At 43.5% G+C, this 23,711-nt stretch overlaps 1 protein-coding gene across 5 annotated transcripts in view; it reads left to right on the top strand.

The window, feature by feature from the left end:
- Positions 1-23,711, top strand: part of MRTFB (myocardin related transcription factor B) — a 389,460-nt gene that overhangs the window by 314,635 nt on the left and 51,114 nt on the right. For all 5 annotated transcript variants that reach the window (XM_056536177.1, XM_056536178.1, XM_056536176.1 and 2 more), the window contains 5 exons: positions 6,004-6,069; positions 7,860-7,915; positions 8,154-8,229; positions 12,577-12,738; positions 17,101-17,270. In XM_056536177.1, the coding sequence (XP_056392152.1) occupies positions 6,004-6,069; positions 7,860-7,915; positions 8,154-8,229; positions 12,577-12,738; positions 17,101-17,270 (530 nt within the window). The remainder of the gene's footprint in view (positions 1-6,003; positions 6,070-7,859; positions 7,916-8,153; positions 8,230-12,576; positions 12,739-17,100; positions 17,271-23,711) is intronic.

Below are 23,711 nucleotides of genomic sequence, written 5' to 3'. Positions count from 1 at the left end.
GCAGCGCAATGCCTCTTATTATGGGAATAGTCATAAATATGCACTTTTACATCCTAGTGACATGAGAGCATGCAGTCATGTGAGCATTCTGCTCTTTACATTAGCAGAGCGATCATAAGACTGCACACTCTCATGTACTGTGACATAAAGTAGAGCATGATCCCCTCCCTTTTGAGACTCGGAGGTGACCACTGCCTTGCAAAAGAAGCTGAGGGTAAAGATGATGGACTGTCCAAACATGTCTCCAAACCTAAACATCCAGCTCTGTGATGTCATCATGGAGGAGGGAAAGAGGGCTCCAATCGCAACCTGCAAAGCTCTGGTGTACTCCATAACCAAGGCAGTGCTGAATATTAATGGTGGTCACACAAATGATTTGCACTTTTGGCCCAATTTGGACATTTCAGGAGTGTAAACACTTTTGTTGCCAAATGAATGGCTGTGTGGTAAGTTATTTTAAGGGGACACAAGATTAAACACTGTTATACAGGCTGTGCACTTTCTACTTATCAGTGTCCTTTCTTTAGTGTTATCAGATATATATGTGAGGAGTGTACTCACTTATGTAAGATACTGTGACATGCCACTTATTTCCATAGTGACAAGTTTTCCAACAATTTTGGCAAAGCCTATGCACATGCATTAGATGGGAATTGTTTTTAATTTTGAAATTTTAACATGGATTCCAGTGCAAAATCTTCTCTGACTCCATGTAAAATCTGTTGTGTAAAGATGCCTTTGACTCTCTGCAGAGGAGTTTGCCAGCCATTTGCCCATTGCTCTATTACAGTGACATCCATGTCTGCCACTTGTTATAGAGGGATTTGGAGTAATCTTAGTTTGACAAACTGCTATCTAATGTCTGTGGCCATGTTTAGTGATAGACATTGAATTATTCACTTACTCAGTAAAGTCTATGTCAGTAATAGTGTGTGCCCTACATTAACCTCTTAAGGTTATCCCCTTTCATCCAGGTGAGAAACAAGAGGCAGACATGTACAATTAGCTAATTAACATGGGTCTATGGATGATCCGCTCCCGGGTTCTCATGGCAGTAAGCAGTGTTCTACTTCAGTCTGGATACAGATTCAACAATATTTTTATCTGTGGACCAACAATTACTGTGTGTGGTACAAAATCATTCACATACAATGTATAAAATACATTGAAGCATCAACTGGAGATGTTTAGCAAAGTTTTCCAATGAAGCCAGTGCTTGTCATCTGGGTCATGTCACGTTCATATAGGTGCACCACCTTGGTACAAAGTAATGCCCAAAAACCTGGTAATACAGGGGCAATAACTTGTTTAGTACAGTGTCCCCTTCACTGTTTTCTCTCCACAACCAGGTACCCATTACTTTATATGATGCGGATAATCGGTTAACCAATTCCATTTTTACTTTCCCATAGTACAAGAAGTATCACATAGTAAATATCTCTTTTTCATAGTATAGATGCATGTCTAACTCCATTATGCCAGTTTTTCGCTTATAAAAGCTTAGAATTTTGGCACTGGTCACATTTGCATAAAGTTTGATAAGGTAATGAGAATAGCTTAAATGGCAAAAAGGAGCAAAGTGCCAGGAAAGTGGGGAGGATATAGTGCAGAGTTTCCAAAGCATGGTCCTCCAACAGGTCATGTTTTGAGGATTTCCTTAGTCTTTTACAGGTGATATAATTGTGGTGATCCTTGATTCAATGATCATTAAATCCTAAAAACATGACCTGTTGGGGGGTACTTGAGGACTGCGCTTGGAAAACACTGATCTAGTGCATATGTGTCCATAGATTTACCATAATTTACTGGGCAGATGCAGATTTGCTTTTATGACTCAAGCATAACCAAAGAGGCGTGTGCCCTTTAATAAATTTGACACATTCTCTACCAGTGGACTCCAGTGTACATATGAAAGGTCGCTCTTAGTAAATTCCCCATAGTTTTAATTCAGTCTAAGTCTTTTTTTTTTTTTTTCTAGCAGGATGTCTTTGGAAATGGGCTTTGTGCTTGGCTTTTATGTGCGGTGTCTATGCATTGATATGATGATTAAAAGCTTTCTGGGGAGCGGACATTGTCTCAGATATAATTTTTCCACAAGACAGAAGCAAACAGGATTATTATTCTCAACAAATTAGAATCACCCAGCGGGAGGAACTCAACGCCATGATGTCAGTAGTGACTTCAGAACAGCACGACATTGTTCAGGCACCCATCAAGTGCTGTACATTTTGTGAAAGTCACATTTGTGCCCAGCACTTTATCTTCAGCTGTTTGCTCCAGATTGCTTTTATGTATTGGTCACAGGCTGCTCTGCTTGCATTCATATCATTTCCCTTGTTAGAAACTATGACAGCAGCCACCAGTACTGATCTTCATTGTAGCTGGGATTTTTGGCAGGTGGTCCCTGAGGGGAAGGAACAGATGATGATCACATTTCTGGCATTTGTTGTATTGATTTATCAAAAAAAATATTTACGATGCCACAATTTGATACTAATTTGGCTTCATTGCCAGACATAGTAAATCCATATGTTAGTTTTTATTTCTATAGTTCAAAAAGCTATATACTGTTTGTGAGAATGTAACACATTGCAACTGAGGATATTGGGTGGTCTTATAGATCCATATACTGTACATAGCAGATTGTATCAATACAGTGTGTACCTAGACTCCAATGAACATAGAACACTGGATATCCCTGGGACCTCAGCCAATGAACAGAATGAAGAGGCTGTTGTCTTATTCTTACAGGGGGCTGTGTCTGAAACCATAGTTTAGTCTCAATCAAGTCAATAATACCGGGCAGCAGTACCAGGCACAGCCACACCTGTGTGTATGGTGCTGTGCTTGGATAAAAAAATAAAAGGTACTCCGGTTAAAACCTTTTTTTCTTTTAAATCAACTGGTGGCAGAAAGTTAAACATATTTGTAAATTACTTCTATTAAAAAAATCTTAATCCTTCCTGTACTTATTAGCTGCTGAATACTACAGAGGAAATTATTTTCTTTTTGGAATGCTCTCTGATGACATCACGAGCACAGTTCTCTCTGCTGACGTTATTATAATAATAATAACGCTTTATTTATTGTTGTCCTTAGTGGGATTTGAACCCAAGTCCCCAGCACTGCAAGGCAGCAGTGCTAACCACTGAGCCACCATGCTGCCCTTAGCATACATCTGCTATGCATGGTTGCTAAAATGGACAGAGATGTCAGCAGAGAGCACTGTGTTTGTGATGTCATCAGTGTTCCAAAAATAAAGGAATTTCCTCTGTAGCATTCAGCAGCTAATAAGTACTGGAAGGATTAAGATTTTTTAATAGAAGTAATTTACAAATATGTTTAACTTTCTGCCACCAGTTGATATAAAAGAAAAAAGGTTTTCACTGGAGTACCCCTTTAAATGTAGCTGGTATATCCTAAGAAAAGTCCATCAATACTGAGGTCCCACTAAAGTCCTATTAGAGGGGTATCCCACAAATATTTATCACCTATCCTAACATAGGTAATACACTTACATCATTGCTAGATGTCCATCCCTATTCATCCCACAGATTCCAAAAATGAGTTCCCAAATCCCCAATTTTATTGAAGTAGCAATTCCTCATGTGCTCTGCTGCTTCATTCACTACCTATAGGACTGACAGAAATACATGAGCATTGTACTCTACTATCTCCATCAGTCTCATAAGGTTATTAAGACCTTTATCAAGGTATTTAGAGCCTTTTTTTTTTCCTGCTAACTCTGGACGGACAAAATGTCTCACATGCACCTAAGCACTTTTTTGTGTGACTTTTGTGGGTAAGCAAAAAGTTACAAACAGCCTTCCCTAAACAAATTTCAGTTTTCACTTTGCAGTGGTCATGAATTTAGGATGTGCGAAAGTCGCACCTAGGCAAAAAGAAACGTCGGAAACCCCTTACAAAAAGTCGCAAGTCTGCCCCAGGTCTGACCTGGAGTACAAAACTCCAGCATGTGAGCAAATTTAAAAAGACTCACAAAAGTCTCAGCTGCGATTTTTTTGTTTTTTTTTGTTTTGCTTATGTGCTCCAAATGTATCAACTAGGGATCGACCGATATCGTTTTTTTTAGGGCCGATACCGATAATCGGTAGAAGTTAGGGCCGATAGCCGATAACTTATACCGATATTCCGGAATAAGTTATCGGCTATTTATCCCCCTGCGACACCGCTGCAGATCATTGATTTAAAGCGGGCGCTTTAAATCAATGCACTGCAGTGGCTTTTGCGGTGCCATAGGCCGCCGCCGCCACCCGCTTCTCTCCCCCTGCCTGTCCGGGGGTCCTGAGACCTATCACCGCCACAGCTCCCCCCGCCGCGCTGCACCGCGCCTAGGGGTGCCTCCAGCTGTTGCAAAACTACTACTCCCAGCATGCCCGGACAGCCAACGGCTGTCCGGGCATGCTGGGAGTTGTAGTTTTGCAACAGCTGGAGGGCCTACTGTAGGTATAGTATATTATACAGACCCCTGTCCATCCCAGAACCCTGACTCACCTTCCCAGTTGCTGCAGGGACCGTCCGGGGAGGGTGGTCTGGGCCCTCCATCCTTCCTGTAGTGTCCGGCGGCATTCTGGGTGGAGGGTGAACCGGTCCGGGCTGTCCTTCTTCTCCGGGGGTCCTCTTCTCCACTCCGGGCAGGCTCCGGCCTAGTAATGCTGCATAGGCGCCGATGCGCAGCGACGCACCTGACGTCACGGCGTAGTGGAGAAGAGGACCCCCGGAGAAGAAGGACAGCCCGGATCGGTTCACCCTCCACCCGGAATGCCGCCGGATACTACAGGAAGGATGGTTGGCCTGGACCACCCCCATTACGGGTAAGTTTAATTTTTTTTTTTTTATTGACTCGGAGGGTGGGGGAGAGGCCCGACCGGTATAGCGGTATGGGCAAAAATCCATACCGTGGGAGAAAAAAAAAAACGGTATCCGGTTCATACCGGTATACCGCCCAGCACTACGGTGGGGGGTGCGACGCAGTGCGGTGGGTCGGGGGGGGGGGGCTTTCGTGGTGCGGTGGGGGCGGTGCAGGGGCGGGGCATTATCTGCTTATCGGCAAGGTCATTACCGATAATGCCAAAATCGTGATTATCGGCCGATAATATCGGCCATACCGATAATCGGTCGATCCCTAATATCAACCCCCTGTGATAAATATGTAGCACATAATCAAAACTAAAGCAAAAAAAAAATGCCTTTAGAAGTTGCTTACCAAAGCAAACAATGATAACTGTCCCCCATAGACAGTGAATGGAGTGGTAATGATCGCCTGTAACTGCTGCTTAATTGAAATGGGGACCCAATTCTCTGAATTGGTGGGGGCCCCAACGATTGTGCACGCATTGCCCTTTCTGTGTGTAGATGATAGGCCCTGGATGTTTGTTGTACCCTTTACAGTAATGCTTAAAGGGTACATCCTGTCCTTGTTTTCTCTTTGACAGTTTTGCTGTGAGGCAACAGCCTTGCAGGAATCCTTATTTATTGGGTCTCATAAAGCATACTGAAATGTTGTCCCCTTACAATGATTGGGTCTTTTAACTCTATGACAATCCCCTCAATGTTTTTCTGAGATTTGACTTTGGGACAGAAAACTCTCCTATAATAGCCAGCTTACATGTATCTCCTGGATGGAGTCCTTTGCTGTCGTATATCCTGCATTTTCATATTTTTTCCTCTCAAAGTGTCTCACAAAAAAAATTCTATAACAGTCATGTTGCCTAAGGGGTGTTGATGTCTGTTTCTTTTAATGGCTGCAGCTAGAGATAAGGTAAAACTAAATTTCACAGTACAGTTTTTTTGCATCAGGTTTTTTAGAGACCTATCCTAAAGCAAGTAGAAAAAATATTTTTCAACACGAGCATTATGGGCTGAGTCTTGGTTTAAGAGTATATTTAATGAGCATCGTATGGTCCAGCATGGTATTACCCATAATGACCGGCAAGTGTGAGTCAGACTGTCTGTAACCGCGTCTCCTCCTCTGTCTTACAGTGCTTCAACTGCGTCTACAACAAAGGCGAACAAGAGAACAACTTGTAGACCAGGGCATCATGCCACGTAAGTCAACCACATATCCACACAAAATCCATTTTCACTCTCATTAAATGTGCAAATAAGCTAAGTAAGTCTTTTAGAAGAATAAAAATGTTACCTTTTTAGAGATGTGGGTAAAACACATTACTGCTGCCATAGGTGTGCTGATTACACAAGGGTAGGATCTGTATCTATTTGATTTTCTGTCTGACCACAGTGCTCTCTGCTGACACCTCTGTCTGTCTCAGGAACTGTCAAGAGCAGGAGCAAATCCCGATAACAAACCTATCCTGCTCTTGACAGTTCCTGAGACAGACAGAGGTGTCAGCAGAGAGCACTGCGGTCAGACAGAAAAGAAATTTAAAAATAAAAGAACTTCCTGTGGAGCATACAGCAGCTGATAAGTACTGGAAGGGTTAAGATTTTGAAATAGAAGTAATTTACAAATCTGTTAAACTTTCTGGCATCAGTTGATTTAAAAAAAAATGTCACCAGAGTACCCCTTTAAACTGGTACAGGCAGCGCAGTTACTCTCAGGCATTTGCTTTGGTGTCTCGGAATAATCATAGTTTAAAGATGTTGTTAGGACCCAAGTAACTAGTAATGGGATTGAGTCCTGACAGCTGCTTATAGCCCAGTCAGCTTAAGTTGCATGTCTCTCCTTATCTGGTACCTTGATCAGACGTTTTCCCTAAGGTCCTAAATTACATTTTTTTTTTTTTTTTTTTTTATATATATATATTTTTTTTACAGTAGCATTAAATAGTTAATTAACATTTTTTTCTACTGTCAATATTAATTTAAGTGAATGACTATAAGTAAGCTAGATTTATCTTACTAGCTGGCTGTACATTAAAGGACATCTGCAGCGTTTCAAATACTTATCCCCTTTCCCTAAAGATAGGGGATAAGTGTTTGATCGCGGGGTGTCCGAACGCTGGGGCCCCTGGCGATCTCCTGTATGGGGCCGCGGCTCTCCCCTGCAGGGGGCGTGCCAGCCGCAGCATGACGTTGCGGCCGGCACGCCTCCTCCATACATCTCTATGGGAGAGGCAGGGAGGCAGCTTTCGTGCCTCCCCGCATCCCCCATAGAACTGTATGGGGACGGGAGGAGATGGGGCGTGACTGTTGACCTCTAGGTCGACGCTACGCGCCTTAGCGCTCACCATGAGCGCTTATGGCGGCGCCCCGTTAGGGAGATCGGGGGGGTCCCAGCGGTCGGACCCCCCGCGATCAACCACTTATCCCCTATCCTCTGGATAGGGGATGAGTGTAATGCCGCTGCAGTTGTCCTTTAAGTGTATGTTTCCTGACTTGGGTGCTGAAAATTTATTGGAAAACCTAAAATATGCGGAGGTTATCATTAAATCAGGCAAAATGGGAAACCTATTACAGCGTTGAACCGCTGTATTTTGTGTTTTTGGAATGCGGTATGTGATTGGCATTGTAACAGGATAAAATAACAAGACATTCCTGAAGGATTTTTAAGTTGGAGGAGACAAAGAAAAATAGCATCGCTCATCTGTATAAAAGACAGCCGTCTGTTCTGTGATATCTAGACATCAGCACTACCTTTATGGCTAGACCGCCTCTCATGCATGACCATGGGTGGCCAAACATAATTATTATTAACAAAATTATTTATCATTGAATTCTATCCTGACTTATTAATATTTTATAGGAAAAACATCAATTTTCTCCAATTATGAGATTCTCCTCATATGCATCTTTCATATCCGCTTTGCCTTCACAAACCTTCTATTCTATTTATTTTCCTTCTTGCCAAAGATAACATTGTCTTCTCTTATTTTCAGCTTTAAAAAGTCCTGCCGCATTTCATGAACAGATCAAAAGCTTGGAGCGTGCCAGGGTAAGATTTAATGCCTAATATATGAGAAATAGAAATCTCGCAAGTGGATCAACACTTAACAAATGATGCTGAAGACTTGCTAAAAATATCCTGCATAGTACATTAGTGGTTAGCCAAAATCTGAACTCCAGGCAAAGTTTTGTCTTTGCTTTAGTGATGGGAGCTTAGAGCAGCACAAATACATGACGGTCATGCCTTGACTCTGGTCCTGTTCTATCTTTTTCTACCTTGTGCACAGACTGAGAACTTCCTGAAGCACAAGATTCGCAGTCGACCTGAGCGATCCGAGCTTGTGAGGATGCACATTTTAGAAGGTAATACTTCATAGTAATTGTCTTCTCCATATTGAGATAACACAAACAGATTCCTGAGGCTTCTTGTCTGTAGTTTAGTATGAATAAGGTCTTAGGTGACCAACACGTTGTCTGCATTGGGCAAAAAAAAGCTCACAGAGTGATTTTGTGGATTCTTTACACTAGTTTTGTTATAACTCTGCCATTGTTAAAGGGGTATTCCGCCCCTAGACATTTTATCCCCTATCCAAAGGATAGGGGATAAGATGTCAGTACGCTGTGGTCCCACTGCTGGGGACCCCTGGGATCCCTGCTGCGGCACCGCGCTTTCATTACAGCACAGAGGGAGTTCGCTCTGCACGTAATGATGGGCAGTACAGGGGCCGGAGCATCGTTATGTTACGGCCCCGCCCCTCGTGACGTCACGGCCCGCCCCTTTCAATACAAGTCTATGGGAGGGGGCGTGGCGGTCGTCACGCCCCCTCCCATAGACTTGCATTAAGGGGACGGGCCGTGATGTCACGAGGGGCGGCGCCATGATATCACTCTGCTCAGTCCCCCGTATCGCCCGTCATTACGCACAGAGCGAACTCGCTCTGTGCTGTAATGATAGCGCGGTGCCACAGCGGGGATCCCAGGGGTCCCCAGCAGCTGGACCGCGGTGTACTGACATCTTATCCCCTATCCTTTGGATAGGGGATAAAATGTCTAGGGGCGGAATACCCCTTTAAGGCTCTATTCTGTGTAATAAGCCAAAACTATGGCACCAGTTCCTGTAGGGTCTGTTGGTTTCTCCCAAGGTGTCTGTTGTTTGCATGCAGCACTATTTCTTTCGGAAATTTCCAACAAAATCACCCATGCCAATGTGAACATGGCCACAGATAATGCTAAATAAACTCAAATTGATATTTCCAACTTATAAAGTGATGGCATTTTGCTAGGTTATGAAATTACTTTATAATGGGAGGGAGCCCCTCCTATCACAAATTGATGGCATATCCTAGGGCTATGCTAGAGGCTCAAAGGGGTTATCCAGGAATAGAAAAACACAGCTAAATTATTTCAAAAACAGCTCTCCGTCTGTTTCCAGGTTGGGTGTGGATTTACAACTTGGCTCCACTCACTTTAATGGAACTGAGCTGCAGAGCCACACCCAACCTGGAGACAGACGGGGAGCTATTTTTTGAAAGAAAGTAGCTGTATTTTTCTATTCCTGAATAATCCCTTTAATGTTTTGCCTATGGTCAAAGGTAATAGTACATGAATATTTGAGGGTGCAGGGCTTACAAGAAATGTGTTACAAATCTGGAAAAGTTCAGAGGGCCCTGAATCAGCTTATGTAGAAATTATACTCTAGACCAGTGGTCTTCAACCTGCGGACCTCCAGATGTTGCAAAACTATAGCTCCCAGCATGCCCGGACAGCCGTTGGTTGTCCGGGCATGCTGGGTATTGTAGTTTTGCAACATCTGGAGGTCCGCAGGTTGGAGACCACTGCTCTAGACATTGGGCGAGATTTATCAAAACCTGTCCAAAGGAAAAGTTGCTGAGTTGACCATAGCAAACAAGAAGATCGCTTCTTTCATTTTTCAAAAAGGCCCCTGAAAAATGAAAGAAGTGATCTGAGTGGTTGCTATGGTCAACTCAGCAACGTTTCCTCTGGACAGGTTTTGATAAATCTCTCCCATTATCCTCACAAACAACACTGTTAAAGGGGTTCTCTGGAGCTTAGACATCTTATCCCCTATCCAAAGGATAGGGGATAAGATGCCTGATCGCGGGAGTCCCGCCGCTGGGGACCCCCGGGATCTTGCACGCGGCACCCCGTTTGTAATGAGTCCCCGGAGCATGTTCGCCCCGGGTCTGATTACTGACGACCACAATGCCGGCGGCGTGTGACGTCACGCCTCCGCCCCTGTGTGACGTCACACTCCACCCCTCAATGCAAGCCTACGGGAGGGGGCGTGACAGCTATCACGCCCCCTCCCATAGGCTTGCATTGAGGGGCAGGCGTGATGTCACACAGGGGCGGAGGCGTGACGTCACACGCTGCCGGCCTTGTGGTCGTCGGTAATCAGACCCGGAGCGAACACGCTCCGGGGACTGATTACAAACGGGGTGCCGCGTGCTAGATCCCAGGGGTCCCCAGCGGCGGGACTCCCGCGATCGGCATCTTATCCTCTATCCTTTGGATAGGGGATAAGATGTCTAAGCTCCGGAGAACCCCTTAAACTTTTTTTTACTCTGCTGTTTAATGTAGATGCTTAGAACCCCATGTTCTCTGCTATTGTACACTATTGTGCAGATGGTATTTTTGTGGCTCATGTATAGAAATAATGAGATTAGGACAACAAGTTACATACAGATGGGGAAGCATTGTTGTGTCGATGAGTCACGATTTCCTGGTTTTATCATTCATCACATACATTATTCTACTATGTTTAGTCAGCAGGTGGCATTTTTAGAGCAAGCTGGTGCTTACAACAGGTTCCTGTTAGGAGCTGGTCATATAAAAGAGGAAGAGTAATTATTAGGTAATAAGATGAAGTGCTCACTTTCTATTAGATAATCTCATCGTACAAGAGATGGGGCCGATCACTTTTTCTTTCTTTCGGGGATCTGTAGTCAAGCAGTTCTTGTCCATTGTCCCCCAGCCTTAGTCCTCATCAGATTGGGTTCATGTTCTGTGATTTACAGAATTCTCATATGTTCTGTTTTTTCTGCTTCAGTGATTCTATTGTCGGGAGGCATAAGATGACTTTACAGCTGCAGACTTGATCATCAGGTCTGATGAGTATTATAACCATGTTATCACACAAGAAGTGGGAAAAATAAGGTGCAGTCATTGTTTGAAGAGAGAGATGGCTTTATGCATCTATTGTGTTTTGTTGATAATAGTTATTCAGTTCATGGCTTTAAGTTGACTTAATGACACATACTATAGCTGTTGGCTAAACAGCTCTCTCTCCCGAACCCTCCATAAACATGAACACTCAGCGTGCCCAAGCGTCCATGCATTCAGAATGGAGAGGGGGAGTGGTAAACTGCTTCCAGACTACTCTGGTGTATTCTTATCTTCTGAAGAGCACAAGAACCAAGATGTTTAAATTCACCACATCCTCCCTAACATCGTCTGTAGTATAGAGTTGGAAGATCTCCATATACATTAGATGGGTGGCAGCTTTGGCCAGCACATGTGTAATATTTATGGGGGCCTTTAAGGGAATCTGTCAGCTGCAATTCACACTCCAAACTGTGATTGGATGCGGTCCATCACAAGCCCTTCTCCGATAGGAGAGAGTCCCCCCCCCCCCCCCCCCAACAAACGTACACTTTTCCTCCGGGCCAGAAGGCACCTACAAGGGTCCAGGTTCGATGTCCCTTTCTGCCGAATCTACATTGTGAATGTTTTACCACAGTTTTTCTACATTCTTTCTGCTAGATGTCTTTGCAAAACCTCAAATGCCCATGCCCAAACCATACTACCCACTATGCATTGTGTCTGTATCAGGCCTGAGCTTACAGAGACAGTCCATCTATATTTATACTTTTCACAGGCCATGCTCTCCGGTACTACTGGGCCACATTTGAACATACCCAAATTCCCTAGTTCAGGCAACTAAAGCATCCCTGGCTTACTGGAACTACTAGTGTCTCTCTCTCCCACTCACAAAGTTTTAATTGTTCTCCACACTGATAGCGTAGGGGTGCCCAGAATCTACCGTGTAAGTGACTGGCGATGTGTAAGCATTGCCGGTCGTGTATACAGCTCTATGCAAAATGCCATCACATACGATATTACATATGCAATACCTATATGACACCTGACAACCTCATGTTTGAGCCAAATGTACCGAACACCAGCACAGCCTGACTGTGACTTGAACCCCTATAGGATGCCAGCTCCAACAGTGAGGAGCCCTTCTGGAAGAGCATTTATGACAAAATGTTGTCTTGTTGATGGTCTCCTTACTCTCACTGAGCCTTATGTATTAAAACTGGATCAGCAGAAAAAAGTCATGGTTGCATAGACATAAATCATCATTAAGCTTTAATTTTTAATCTCTACAAGAACATAAAATTTTGATTTTATTTGGTAATTTGGGCAGAAAATTCACTTTTACTTGGAATAGTTTCTGTACCGGGAGCCTGTTGAGTACTAGGACTTAGCTGAATAGACTTATCTATCATAACTTGCCATGAACCTGTAGAGCGGGATCGGTGTAAACAAAGGTGCACAGTCTGCTTTCTATTGAGTTAATAATTTATAAAGAAACAATTACCGATTGTCTGTGTAATACACAATTTACAGAATGTTTCCAATAAAACAGTAAAAGAGATAACCGTATGTTCTTTTCTTTCTGTGTAGAGACACATGCTGAGCCCTCCCTGCAGGCAACACAAATGAAATTAAAGAGGGCACGACTAGCAGATGATCTCAATGAGAAAATCGCTCAAAGACCGGGACCATTAGAGTTGGTTGAAAAGAACATCCTTCCCGTGGACTCCAGTGTTAAGGAAGCTATTATAGGCACGTAGTAACACACAAAACCTGGCCAGAGTCTATCATATAAAAAAGAATTATGGTACTTTTTTGCTCCCATGAAGTAGTTGGTTACTTCCATCAGGACCTCATCACTACACAGTCAGATGTATTCATTGTTCACATAATTCTCACTCCTTTAACCACTTAAGGACCCAGGGTGTACCTGTACGCCCGTGGGAATTCCGGTCCCCGACCCTCACTGGGCGGGGACTGGACCGGAATGCCTGCTGAAATCATTCAAACCCCTGCACGGGGACCGGCGATCTGCTGCGATTCCGGGTCATACAGGTTTCCGGTGACCTAGAAAATAAGGGGGATCAGGGGTGTCCAAGAACCCCCCAATCCCCCTGAAGGGATAGGAGTGAGGTGGCAGGGGTGCCACCCTCCTATCCCTGCTATTGGTCGGTCAGAATCAACCAACCAATAGCAGATCAGGGGCGGGGAGGGGATTCAAGTTCGGTTCCCCGCTCTGCCCACCCACTGTAGTCCTGGCAGAGCGGGGGAACTGGTGGTGACCGGCACCGGAGGTCACTTATCAGCGGCAGCAGGCGGCAATGGCGTGCTCCCTGGTGTGGCGATCCTACGGAAGCCAGTGAGTTGTTGCCTAGCAACATCTGGTGGGCTACAGTTTGGAGACCACTATACAGTGGTCTCTAAACTGTAGCCCTCAAGATATTGCAAAACTACAACCCCCCAGCATGCCCACACAGCAGTTTTCTGTCTGGGCATGCTGGTATTTGTAGTTTTGCAACATCTGGAGGGCCACGGTTTGGAGATCACTGTGCGGTGGTTTCTAAACCGTGGCCCTGTAAATCTTGCAAAACTACAACTCCCAGCATGCACCAACAGCAAAAGGCTGTCTCGCCATGCTGGGAGTTGTAGTTGCGTACCTCCAGCTGTTGCATAACTACATCTCCCAGAATGCCCTTCGGCGATCAGTACATGCTGGTTCCAACCAGTGTGTCTCCAGCTGTTGCAAAAGCACAACTCCCAGCATGCACGGTCTGTCAGTGCATGCTGGGAGTTGTAGTTTTGCAACAACTGGAGGTTTCGCCCCCCCATGTGAATGTACAGGGTACATTCACACGGGCGGGTGTACAGTGAGTTTCCTGCTTCAAGTTTGAACTGCTGCAAATTTTTGTCCGCAGCCCAAACTCCTAGTGGGAAACTCACTGTAAACCACCGCCCGTGTGAATGTATCCTGAAAACACCACATTACACTACACTAACACATAATAAAGGGTAATACACTACATATAACTTACACTGTCCCCCCCCCCCAATAAAAATGAAAAACAGATCGTATGCAAAACAGCTTCCAGCATTTCTGGACAGCCATTGACTGTCTAGGCATGCTGGGAGTTTAGCAACAGCTGGAGGCACCCTGTTTGGGAATCACTGGCATAGAATATCCTTATGTCCACCCTATGCAATCTGTAATTTAGTTCTCAAATGCACATGGCCCTCTCTCACTTCGGAGCCCTGTCGTATTTCATGGAAGCAGTTTAGTGCCACATATGGGGTATTTCCGTACTCTGGAGCAATTGCACTACAAATTTTGGGGGGCTTTTTCTCCTTTTACCCCTTATGGAAAGTAAAAGTTGGGGTCTACACCAGCTTGTTAGTGTAAAAAAATAAAAAAAATTACACTAACATGCTGGTGTTGCCCCATCCTTTTCATTTTCACAAGAGGTAAAAGGGAAAAAAGACCCCCAAAGTTTGTAATACAATTTCTCCTGAATACAGAAATACCCCATATGTGGTCGTAAAATGCTCTGCGGGTGCACAACAAGGCTCAGGAGTGAGAGTGCACTATGTACATTTGAGGCCTAAATTGGTGATTTGCACAGGGGTGGCAGATTTTACAGTGGTTCTGACATAAACGCAAAAAACTAAATACCCACGTGTGACCCCATTTTGGAAACTACACCCCTCACAGAATGTAACAAGGGGTATAGTGAGCCTTAACACCCCACAGGTGTTTGACAAATTTGTCTGGTGTTTGACCAAAATGTTCTGGCACCACGGGGGGCTTTTTAAACGCACATGGCCCCTGACTTCTATTCCAACCAAATTCTCTCTCCACAAGCTCAATGGCGCTCCTTCTCTTCTGAGCATTGTAGTTCGCCCGCAGAGCACTTTACATCCACATATGGGGTATTTCCATACTTAGAAGAAGTGGGGTTACAAATTTTGGGGGGCATTTTCCCCTATTACCCCTTGTACAAATGTAAAATTTGGGGGGAAAAAGAGCATTTTAGTCAAAAAATTTTAATTTTTAACACTTCCGACTTTAATGAAAAGTCGTCAAACACCTTGAGTTGTGTAGTTTCCAAAATAGTATGCCATGTGGGATATTTTTTTGCTGTTATGGCACCTTAGGGGCTTCCTAAATAAGACATGCCCCCCAAAAACCATTTAAAAAAAATTCTCTCTCCAAAAGCCAAATGTAACTCCTTCTCTTCTGAGCATTGTAGTGCGCCAGCAGAGCACTTGATGTCCACATATGGGGTATTTCCATACTCAGAAGAAATGGGGTTACAAATTTTGGGGGCCTTATTCTCCTTTTACCCCTTGTAAAAATTCAAAAACTGGGTCTAAAAGAACATGCTAGTGTTCTTGAAGATTTTGAATTTTCTCCTTCACTTTGCTGCTATTCCTGTGAAACACACAAATGGGTTAACAAACTTTCTGAATGTCATTTTGAATGCTTTGAGGGATGCAGTTTCTATAATGAGGTAATTGATAGGGTATGTCTAATATGAAGGCCCTTCAAATCCACTTCAAAATTGAACTGGTTCCTGAAAAATTGAGATTTTGAAAATTTTGTGAAAAATTGGAAAATTGCTGCTCAACTTTGAAGCCCTCTGATGTCTTCCAAAAGTAAAAACATGTCAACTTTATGATGCAAATATAAAGTAGACATATTGTATATGTGAATGAATATATAATTTATTTGGAATGTCTATCTTCCTTACAAGCAGAGAGTTTCAAAGTAAGAAAAATGGAAAATTTTAACATTTTCCATGAAATTTTGGAATTTTTTACTAAGAAATTATGCAAGTATCGATGAAAATTTACCACTATGTTAAAGTACAATATGTCATGAAAAAACTATATTGGAATCAAATTCATAAGTAAAAGAATCCCAGAGTTATTAATGCTCAAAGTGACAGTGGTCAGATGTGCAAAAAATGCTCGGGTCCTTAAGGTGAAAATGGTCTGGGTTTTTAAGGGGTTAAAGGGATTTCCAGAATTAGGAAAACATTGCTGCATTGTTCCAAAAATAGCTAAACAGCACCACACCTAACCAAAGGTTGTTTGTTGTATTACAGCTCAGCACTATAAGTGAATGGGGCTGAGCTATAATACCACCTGCAACCTGTGGATAGGCTTGGCACGTTTTTTTTTTTGTTTTGTTTTTTTTTGTAAGAAAACAATGCTTTTCTAATCCTGGATAACCACTTCAATATGACCTCAAATGTGTGAAATGGTGATCAAGGTGAATATTTCTGCATGACATACATCATCTTACTCAAGGGGAGTTAGGACTGAATGTAGCCATAGACATAAGAAAGCTATGAGCCAAACACCACTTTGGCCGACCGCTATCTCTACTGATCCTTTCAGATACCATATGATGATCACCATTCAGCGCTGCACATAGTTGTAAAGTAGTGATAGGAGACCTGGTTAGGTTTCAGAAAGCTGCAGAGCACTGCCATCGATAATTGTCAGAGTTATGGTTTGCACACCATGCTTATGGATTCCTCAAGGCAACATGGAGTTTGCATTAAGCCATAGGGTGTAACTTGGAAGACGAACTTCCATACAGATCAAAAAAAACAGAAGAGGGATAGGCATAAGGGATGTAGTGAAGCATGATTAAAGACAGAACACCTGCAAAAGTGAACTTAGAATGCAGGATGGTACTACTCCGTTTGACCTCTTATCTCACTCTAGAGTTCAGGCTCCATATAGATGATGCATAATCCTAATAAAGCCTTTGGAAGGAGTTGGTATGTAGATCAGCATTTTTCTTTTTTTCCCCTGGAAGTGTACATAGATGCTTCAATAAGACACATAGCCTGACCAGATGGCTGCACAGACCTTCAGATGGGCTTATGTAATGTTACAGATGCATACTATAGCAGGAGTCATGTCCCTTGCAGCTCTGACCGGACTTATTTCCCAGCTGCCTATGTCATGTATTATAATTGATGGTGTGTGATCATTGCATATCATAATATCCGGTTTACAATAAACAAGTTCTGGATAGGTAGATAACCATATTCTGTCTATTTCAGTGCGGGAGAGGTAAATGATCATATCCTGTGTTACTTGCAGTTGGCCAGACGGATTTTCCTGAAAACACAGATGCTTTTTCATTTGATGAGGACAGTGATGCCTTTTCACCAGAACAGCCAGCAAGCCAAGAATCTCAGGGATCAGCAGCTTCTCCTGCAGAGGTCAAGCTCTGCGAGTCTGCCTCTCCTCTATCCATTAGTAGTGTTCAGGTATGATAAATGTACGGTCACTTACTGTTACTGTGAGGAGGTGGGCTTTTCTTTAATAATTGTGCAATAGCTTAGATGCAACCTATTACGCAGACTCTGAAAACATCATGCTTGGCGTGAGCTCAGTCTGTATTCTGCATTGACAATATCTTGGATATAATTGTGTGTCTTGTCAGGACTACAACTATGGGAGGGGTACAGATATTAGTTGTACCTAGAACTTGGAGCCAGAGGAGACCCAAAGGCCCTTTCTCCACCTAGTAGGATATTATTGCTCTTAAAGGAGATATCCAGCATCAAAACCATAGAATTATTTTTTTTTATCCAAAGACACTCTGGTGGAAAACGTTTTTTGGAAATTATTTTCTTTTTGGAACACAGAGCTCTCTGCTGACCTCACAAGCACAGTGCTCTCTGCTGACATATCTGTCCATTTTAAGAACTGTCCAGAGTAGGGGAAAATCCCCATAGCAAACATATGCTGCTCTGGGCAGTTCTTAAAATTGACAGAGATGTCATCAGAGAGAACTGTGCTTGTGATGTCAGCAGAGAGCTTTGTGTTCCAAAAAGAAAAGAATTTCCTCTGTAGTATTCAGCAGCTAATAAGTACTGGAAGGATTACCATTTTTAATGGAAGTAATTTACAAATGTATTTCTGGCACCAGTTGATTTATTAAAAAAAAGTTTTCCACTGGAGTACCCCTTTAAATGAGTGAACTTTTGCCTGAATGTCCCTTCCAACACGATTGCTAGTTTGCAGTGGCCATTGGAGATCCTCAGTGTCATTACTGTATTCTCCTCTTCTTCCTGCTTTGTCTCTACCGAATTACTACAAGTCCCATCATCCCTTGCATGCACTCCACTGCTCAGTGTCCTGCCCATGTCTACTACTGTATGCCCCTAATACACGCCCCAAACCCTTCCCTGAAAACCTGGACACGCCTGCCTCCACCCCTCCTCCACCCACAGCGTGCGCACGCTACAGTGCCATAGTAAAGAATAAAAAAAATAATGCCCCTTCAAAACAACAATAAAAAAGTTAGCGCATCTGTATTTTTGTGTCCGCTTCTTCCCTCTCTGTTCCCCCGAACAGAACAGCCATTCGGTGAGCAGAGTGGAGGAGACACCGCTGCATCACAATCAGTTTTGCCCCATGATGTCATAATAGTCAAACTACATTGTGTTATACATAGTGTAGGGCCTGAATGGGGCAGTCCAGGATGTCTGTTTTTTGGTTTTCTTTGAATCTCCCCAGGCTCTGTCTTAGACATAACACTTTGTATCTGTTTTTCTTCAATGTTCCTTTTGAGGTGCCCTGTTGAGGCCCCCATACACATTAGAGCACATTAGGCCCCCATTTCAGTGGGATTGGCTGACAATGTAATGTAATGTAAATCTCCCCATGTGGAGAATGTTGGGGAGGATTGGGCATGTTGAATCTTAGTGCCCGATCCTTATGTGGGTTTACCCACTACCAAAGGTATCTGGCTGCCTATTAATCATCCATTCTCATGGAATATACATACCATTGTGGCCATTCCAGGATTGCTTACCTATGGGGAAATCAGGTGGATCGCTATCGGTAGAACTAGTGTTTATTGAAGTTACACCATTGCATTTGGCTGTTTTGGACACAGAGATGGCCAGGGTTCTTCTGTTTGTGAGGCTTCCAAACCATTATACAAAGGCTGCAGTTAAGGGAAAATAGAACAGACAGGTTGGATTTGTACTGTCTGATTCTTTTATTTGCTCTGAGATAAGTATCTCCATAGGGGTTTGGCAGCCACTTACCCAGCTTACTCAATAAAAACAACATACAAATGATGTTGCCTTGAACATGCATATAAGTGTCGGCTTCAGTCATCTTAATACATGTTACATTTTTAAGGCTAGGGCTACACTGCAACTTTTTGAAAACACTACAGATTAATACAATTCATACACCAGTCTACAATATTGCATACAACTCAATGCATTGCTTTGTACTGCAGCTGTCACTCAATAGCTAAAATGTTACTGTCATTAAAAAACTATTTTTGACATGGCCGGCCAAGAGATCCTTACATTTCACTGCATAGAGGTCTATTCGGAGAAATATACGGATCGCTCGGCCGCCCGGGAAGTGAAGCGCAATGCTGCCTGCTTCTCTGGCTATTAGTTCCCTATCGCAGCGATCAACAACTTTTTACATGTCTGATCGTCATGTCAAACATTGTTTTTAACAACAGTAACACTTAAAAATCAGTTTGCTGCTCTTCAAAATGTAAAAGGAATGCATTCACTGTATTAGTTATTAGTCTCTTCTAGTAACCTCACAATAGGCCTCATGAGTACATTTCACATCTTGTGTATTGTCTTCAATAGCTGGTGTTTACATTTGTATTGTGTGGGTTACACTTTTTACACAACTTCTTGGAATGGAAGAAATCTACCTGATGAAGCTTCAGTTTTGGTCAAAAAAATCTGTAACTTATACACATTTCAAGAACCATTGAGCAATTTCAGCAAGTTTAGCAGAGCTTCAAGGGACTGCTGACGTGTGTAATGCTGAGTAGTCCAGCATCAACTGTAATATATTTATCCTATATATAAACCGCAATTACAAAAAGCAGATTCTCCTGTCTCCTTGATGGCTACTCTAAGCTTGCAGAGCCTTCTGGGTTTCCAGCTAGAATGATATAAGTGCATAGCTGTTAATGTTCCGATATTACAGACACTGAGTGCAAGAAGAACTCCAGGCACATTAATAAGTATACACAACCGAATACCAATACTTATAAGGATGCACAAAGAGTTCCAGAAAGGAGCATTGATTGTAAGAGGAAGCTTACCATTCATAACTTCATAAACAATTGACCAAGATTTTTCCCTGGAAAGATTGAGCCCTTTTATTTCCTCCAGAAGTGAAGACGTATAAGAGCTGCTCGGTTATACCATCTGCTAAGTGTCAGCTTGTGCCTCTTACCAGATGTGCGTGATAGGTCATGGGATTCCCTGTCATCTTCTGAAAACCAATGTTACACTTAAGTAGGACAGGTTATAAATTATGCATGTACCTGTATCATAATGCAAATTACTTATACAACAAGGAAGTATGCGCACTGCTAATCAATAGGACAAACAGGGCTTTGTACACTGAGGGCAAGCACGGCTCTGTGCACTGAAGACAAGCAGGGTTCTGTGCACTGAGGACAAGCAGGGCTCTGTACACTGAGGACAAGCAGGGCTCTGTACACTGAGAACAAGCAGGGCTCTGTATACTGAAGACAAGCAGGGCTCTGTGCATTGAGGACAAGCAGGGCTCTGTACACTGAGGATAAGCAGGGCTCTGTACACTGAGGACAATCAGGGCTCTGTAAACTGAGGACAATCAGGGCTCTGTAAACTGAGGACAATCAGGGCTCTGTACACTGAGGACAATCAGGGCTCTGTACACTGAGGACAATCAGGGCTCTGTACACTGAGGACAAGCAGGGCTCTGTACACTGAGGACAAGCAGGGCTCTGTGCAGTGAGGACAAGCAGGGCTCTGTGCAGTGAGGACAAGCAGGGCTCTGTGCAGTGAGGACAAGCAGGGCTCTGTACACTGAGGACAAGCAGGGCTCTGTGCAGTGAGGACAAGCAGGGCTCTGTGCAGTGAGGACAAGCAGGGCTCTGTGCAGTGAGGACAAGCAGGGCTCTGTGCAGTGAGGACAAGCAGGGCTCTGTGCAGTGAGGACAAGCAGGGCTCTGTGCAGTGAGGACAAGCAGGGCTCTGTGCAGTGAGGACAAGCAGGGCTCTGTGCAGTGAGGACAAGCAGGGCTCTGTGCAGTGAGGACAAGCAGGGCTCTGTGCAGTGAGGACAAGCAGGGCTCTGTGCAGTGAGGACAAGCAGGGCTCTGTGCAATGAGAGGACAAGCAGGGCTCTGTGCAATGAGAGGACAAGCAGGGCTCTGTGCAATGAGAGGACAAGCATGGCTCTGTGCAATGAGAGGACAAGCAGGGCTCTGTACACTGAGGACAAGCAGGGCTCTACACTGAGGACAAGCAGGGCTCTACACTGAGGACAAGCAGGGCTCCGTACACTGAGGACAAGCAGGGCTCTGTACACTGAGGACAAGCAGGGCTCTGTACACTGAGGACAAGCAGGGCTCTGTACACTGAGGACAAGCAGGGCTCTGCACACTGAGGACAAGCAGGGCTCTGTGCACTGAGGCTCTATGAGATGCTCCCAGCTCACACAGCAGTATGATTGACAAGGCAGGAGCCTGGTATTTTGCCTCCACGTAGAGACACATAGGCTATAGCTGCAGGGACAGCATTTTTTTTACACAAAAATATACACATTTTTTAACCAATGTAAATTACAAATATGCATATAAGGGGGGAAAAAGTTATTAGAGGTGACTGGTTCTCAAGGTCTTAAGTAGAGAGTAATGGCGTAAGTATATTGCATGTAATTGTGAATGTATTGGATAACTGGTTCTGAGTATTGGGAGAGTATTAATGATGTAGTGTAGATGTGTTTTAGCAAATTGAAAAGTGGTGGATGCAGTAAAAGTATGTGTGAGTGTAATTATGGCTATGATTGTGGTTGTAACTATTATAGAGAAGAAAGGAAAAAATGGAAAGAAAAAAAGGAAGAGGAAAAGAAAGGGAAAAAAAATATATATAGTAGGAAGAAGGAAAAAGAGAGATACTTGGATGGTATTAAAGGGGTTCTCCGGTGCTTAAACATCTTATCCCCTATCCAAAGGATAGGGGATAAGATGCTTGATCGCGGGAGTCCCGCCGCTGGGGACCCCCGGGATCATGCACACGGCACCCTGTTTGTAATCAGTCCCCGGAGTGTGTTCGCTCCGTATCTGATTACGGGCGACTACAGGGCGGGCGGCGTGTGACGTCACGCCTGCGCCCCCTGTGCGACGTCACGCTCCGCCCCTCAATGCATGCCTACGGGAGGGGGCGTGATAGCTATCACGCCCCCTCCCGTAGGCTTGCATTGCGGAGCGTGACGTCACACGCCGCCCACCCTGTAGTCGTCCGTAATCAGACCCGGAGCGAACACACTCCGGGGACTGATTACAAACATGGTACCGTGTGCATGATCCCGGGGGTCCCCAGCGGCGGGATTCCCGCGATCAAGCATCTTATCCCCTATCCTTTGGATAGGGGATAAGATGTTTAAGCACCGGAGAACCCCTTTAATACCATCCAAGTATCTCTCTTTTTCCTTCTTCCTACTATATATATTTTTTTTCCCTTTCTTTTCCTCTTCCTTTTTTTCTTTCCATTTTTTCCTTTTTTCTCTATAATAGTTACAACCACAATCATAGCCATAATTACACTCACACATACTTTTACTGCATCCACCACTTTTCAATTTGCTAAAACACATCTACACTACATCATTAATACTCTCCCAATACTCAGAACCAGTTATCCAATACATTCACAATTACATGCAATATACTTACGCCATTACTCTCTACTTAAGACCTTGAGAACCAGTCACCTCTAATAACTTTTTTCATTTTTGTCTTATTTGGGTAGTAAGGAGATTTTACCCTGACTAGTAGTTCTCGGTCGTTTACCAGATTGAGTACATCCCACACCCTTGCCTTTTCTATACATATAAGGTTATTATCAACATTGTCTAAAATGTTTTTGCAGCTGACAGGTCCACTTTGAAACATGGAACATAATAACTAAGAAAAAGCAGTGATGAAAAAAAGTGCAGTCCCTACAAAATATAGAAAACAAATCTTTATTAGAGAACACAGGAAAAAAATGTCATAATAAGTTATGTGCATACAATAGCAAACATGCACTACCAGGTAAACAATACATGTATCATGGCTAAACACACACTCACACACACACATATATATATATCACACAAATAAACACTCCAATTACAAATAGTACAGAGCAATGTGGCCATCCTGAACTCCATTAAAAGAGTACCACCATTGAGGCCTCCTAGTGGATAAACTGGTAAATAAAAAGAGCAGTATAAATGTTTTCATATACAGTGGTCCCTCAAGTTACAATATTAATTGGTTCCAGGACGACCATTGTATGTTTAAACCATTGTATTTTGAGATCATAACTCTATGGAAACCTGGTAAGTGGTTCTGAAGCCACCAAAATGTCATCCAAAATAGGAAAAAGTGAGGATTAAACATTAATAAGTACGGTAGATAACTAATACAGATAAAGCAAATCCTTACATAAAAAAATTGCTGGGAGCTGTAAATCGCTTTCTGTGCAGAGGACAGGAGCCTCTTCAGGTCTTGTACAGTACACACAGTGTCCTAAAAAAGTAACATGGAGCCGCCCTCACCTGGTGTCCAAAGGAGCAGATAACCGTGGCACAGGTAAAGAGTACAGAACATGTAGTACCTCCCTGTAAGGTTTTCTTTATTGCAGCATAGCAGGTAACAGAGGTATCAGACCACA

This window comes from Hyla sarda, chromosome 8 (assembly GCF_029499605.1).
Source record: "Hyla sarda isolate aHylSar1 chromosome 8, aHylSar1.hap1, whole genome shotgun sequence".
Taxonomy (NCBI): domain Eukaryota; kingdom Metazoa; phylum Chordata; class Amphibia; order Anura; family Hylidae; genus Hyla; species Hyla sarda.
This window is presented reverse-complemented; position numbering and strand designations above follow the sequence as displayed.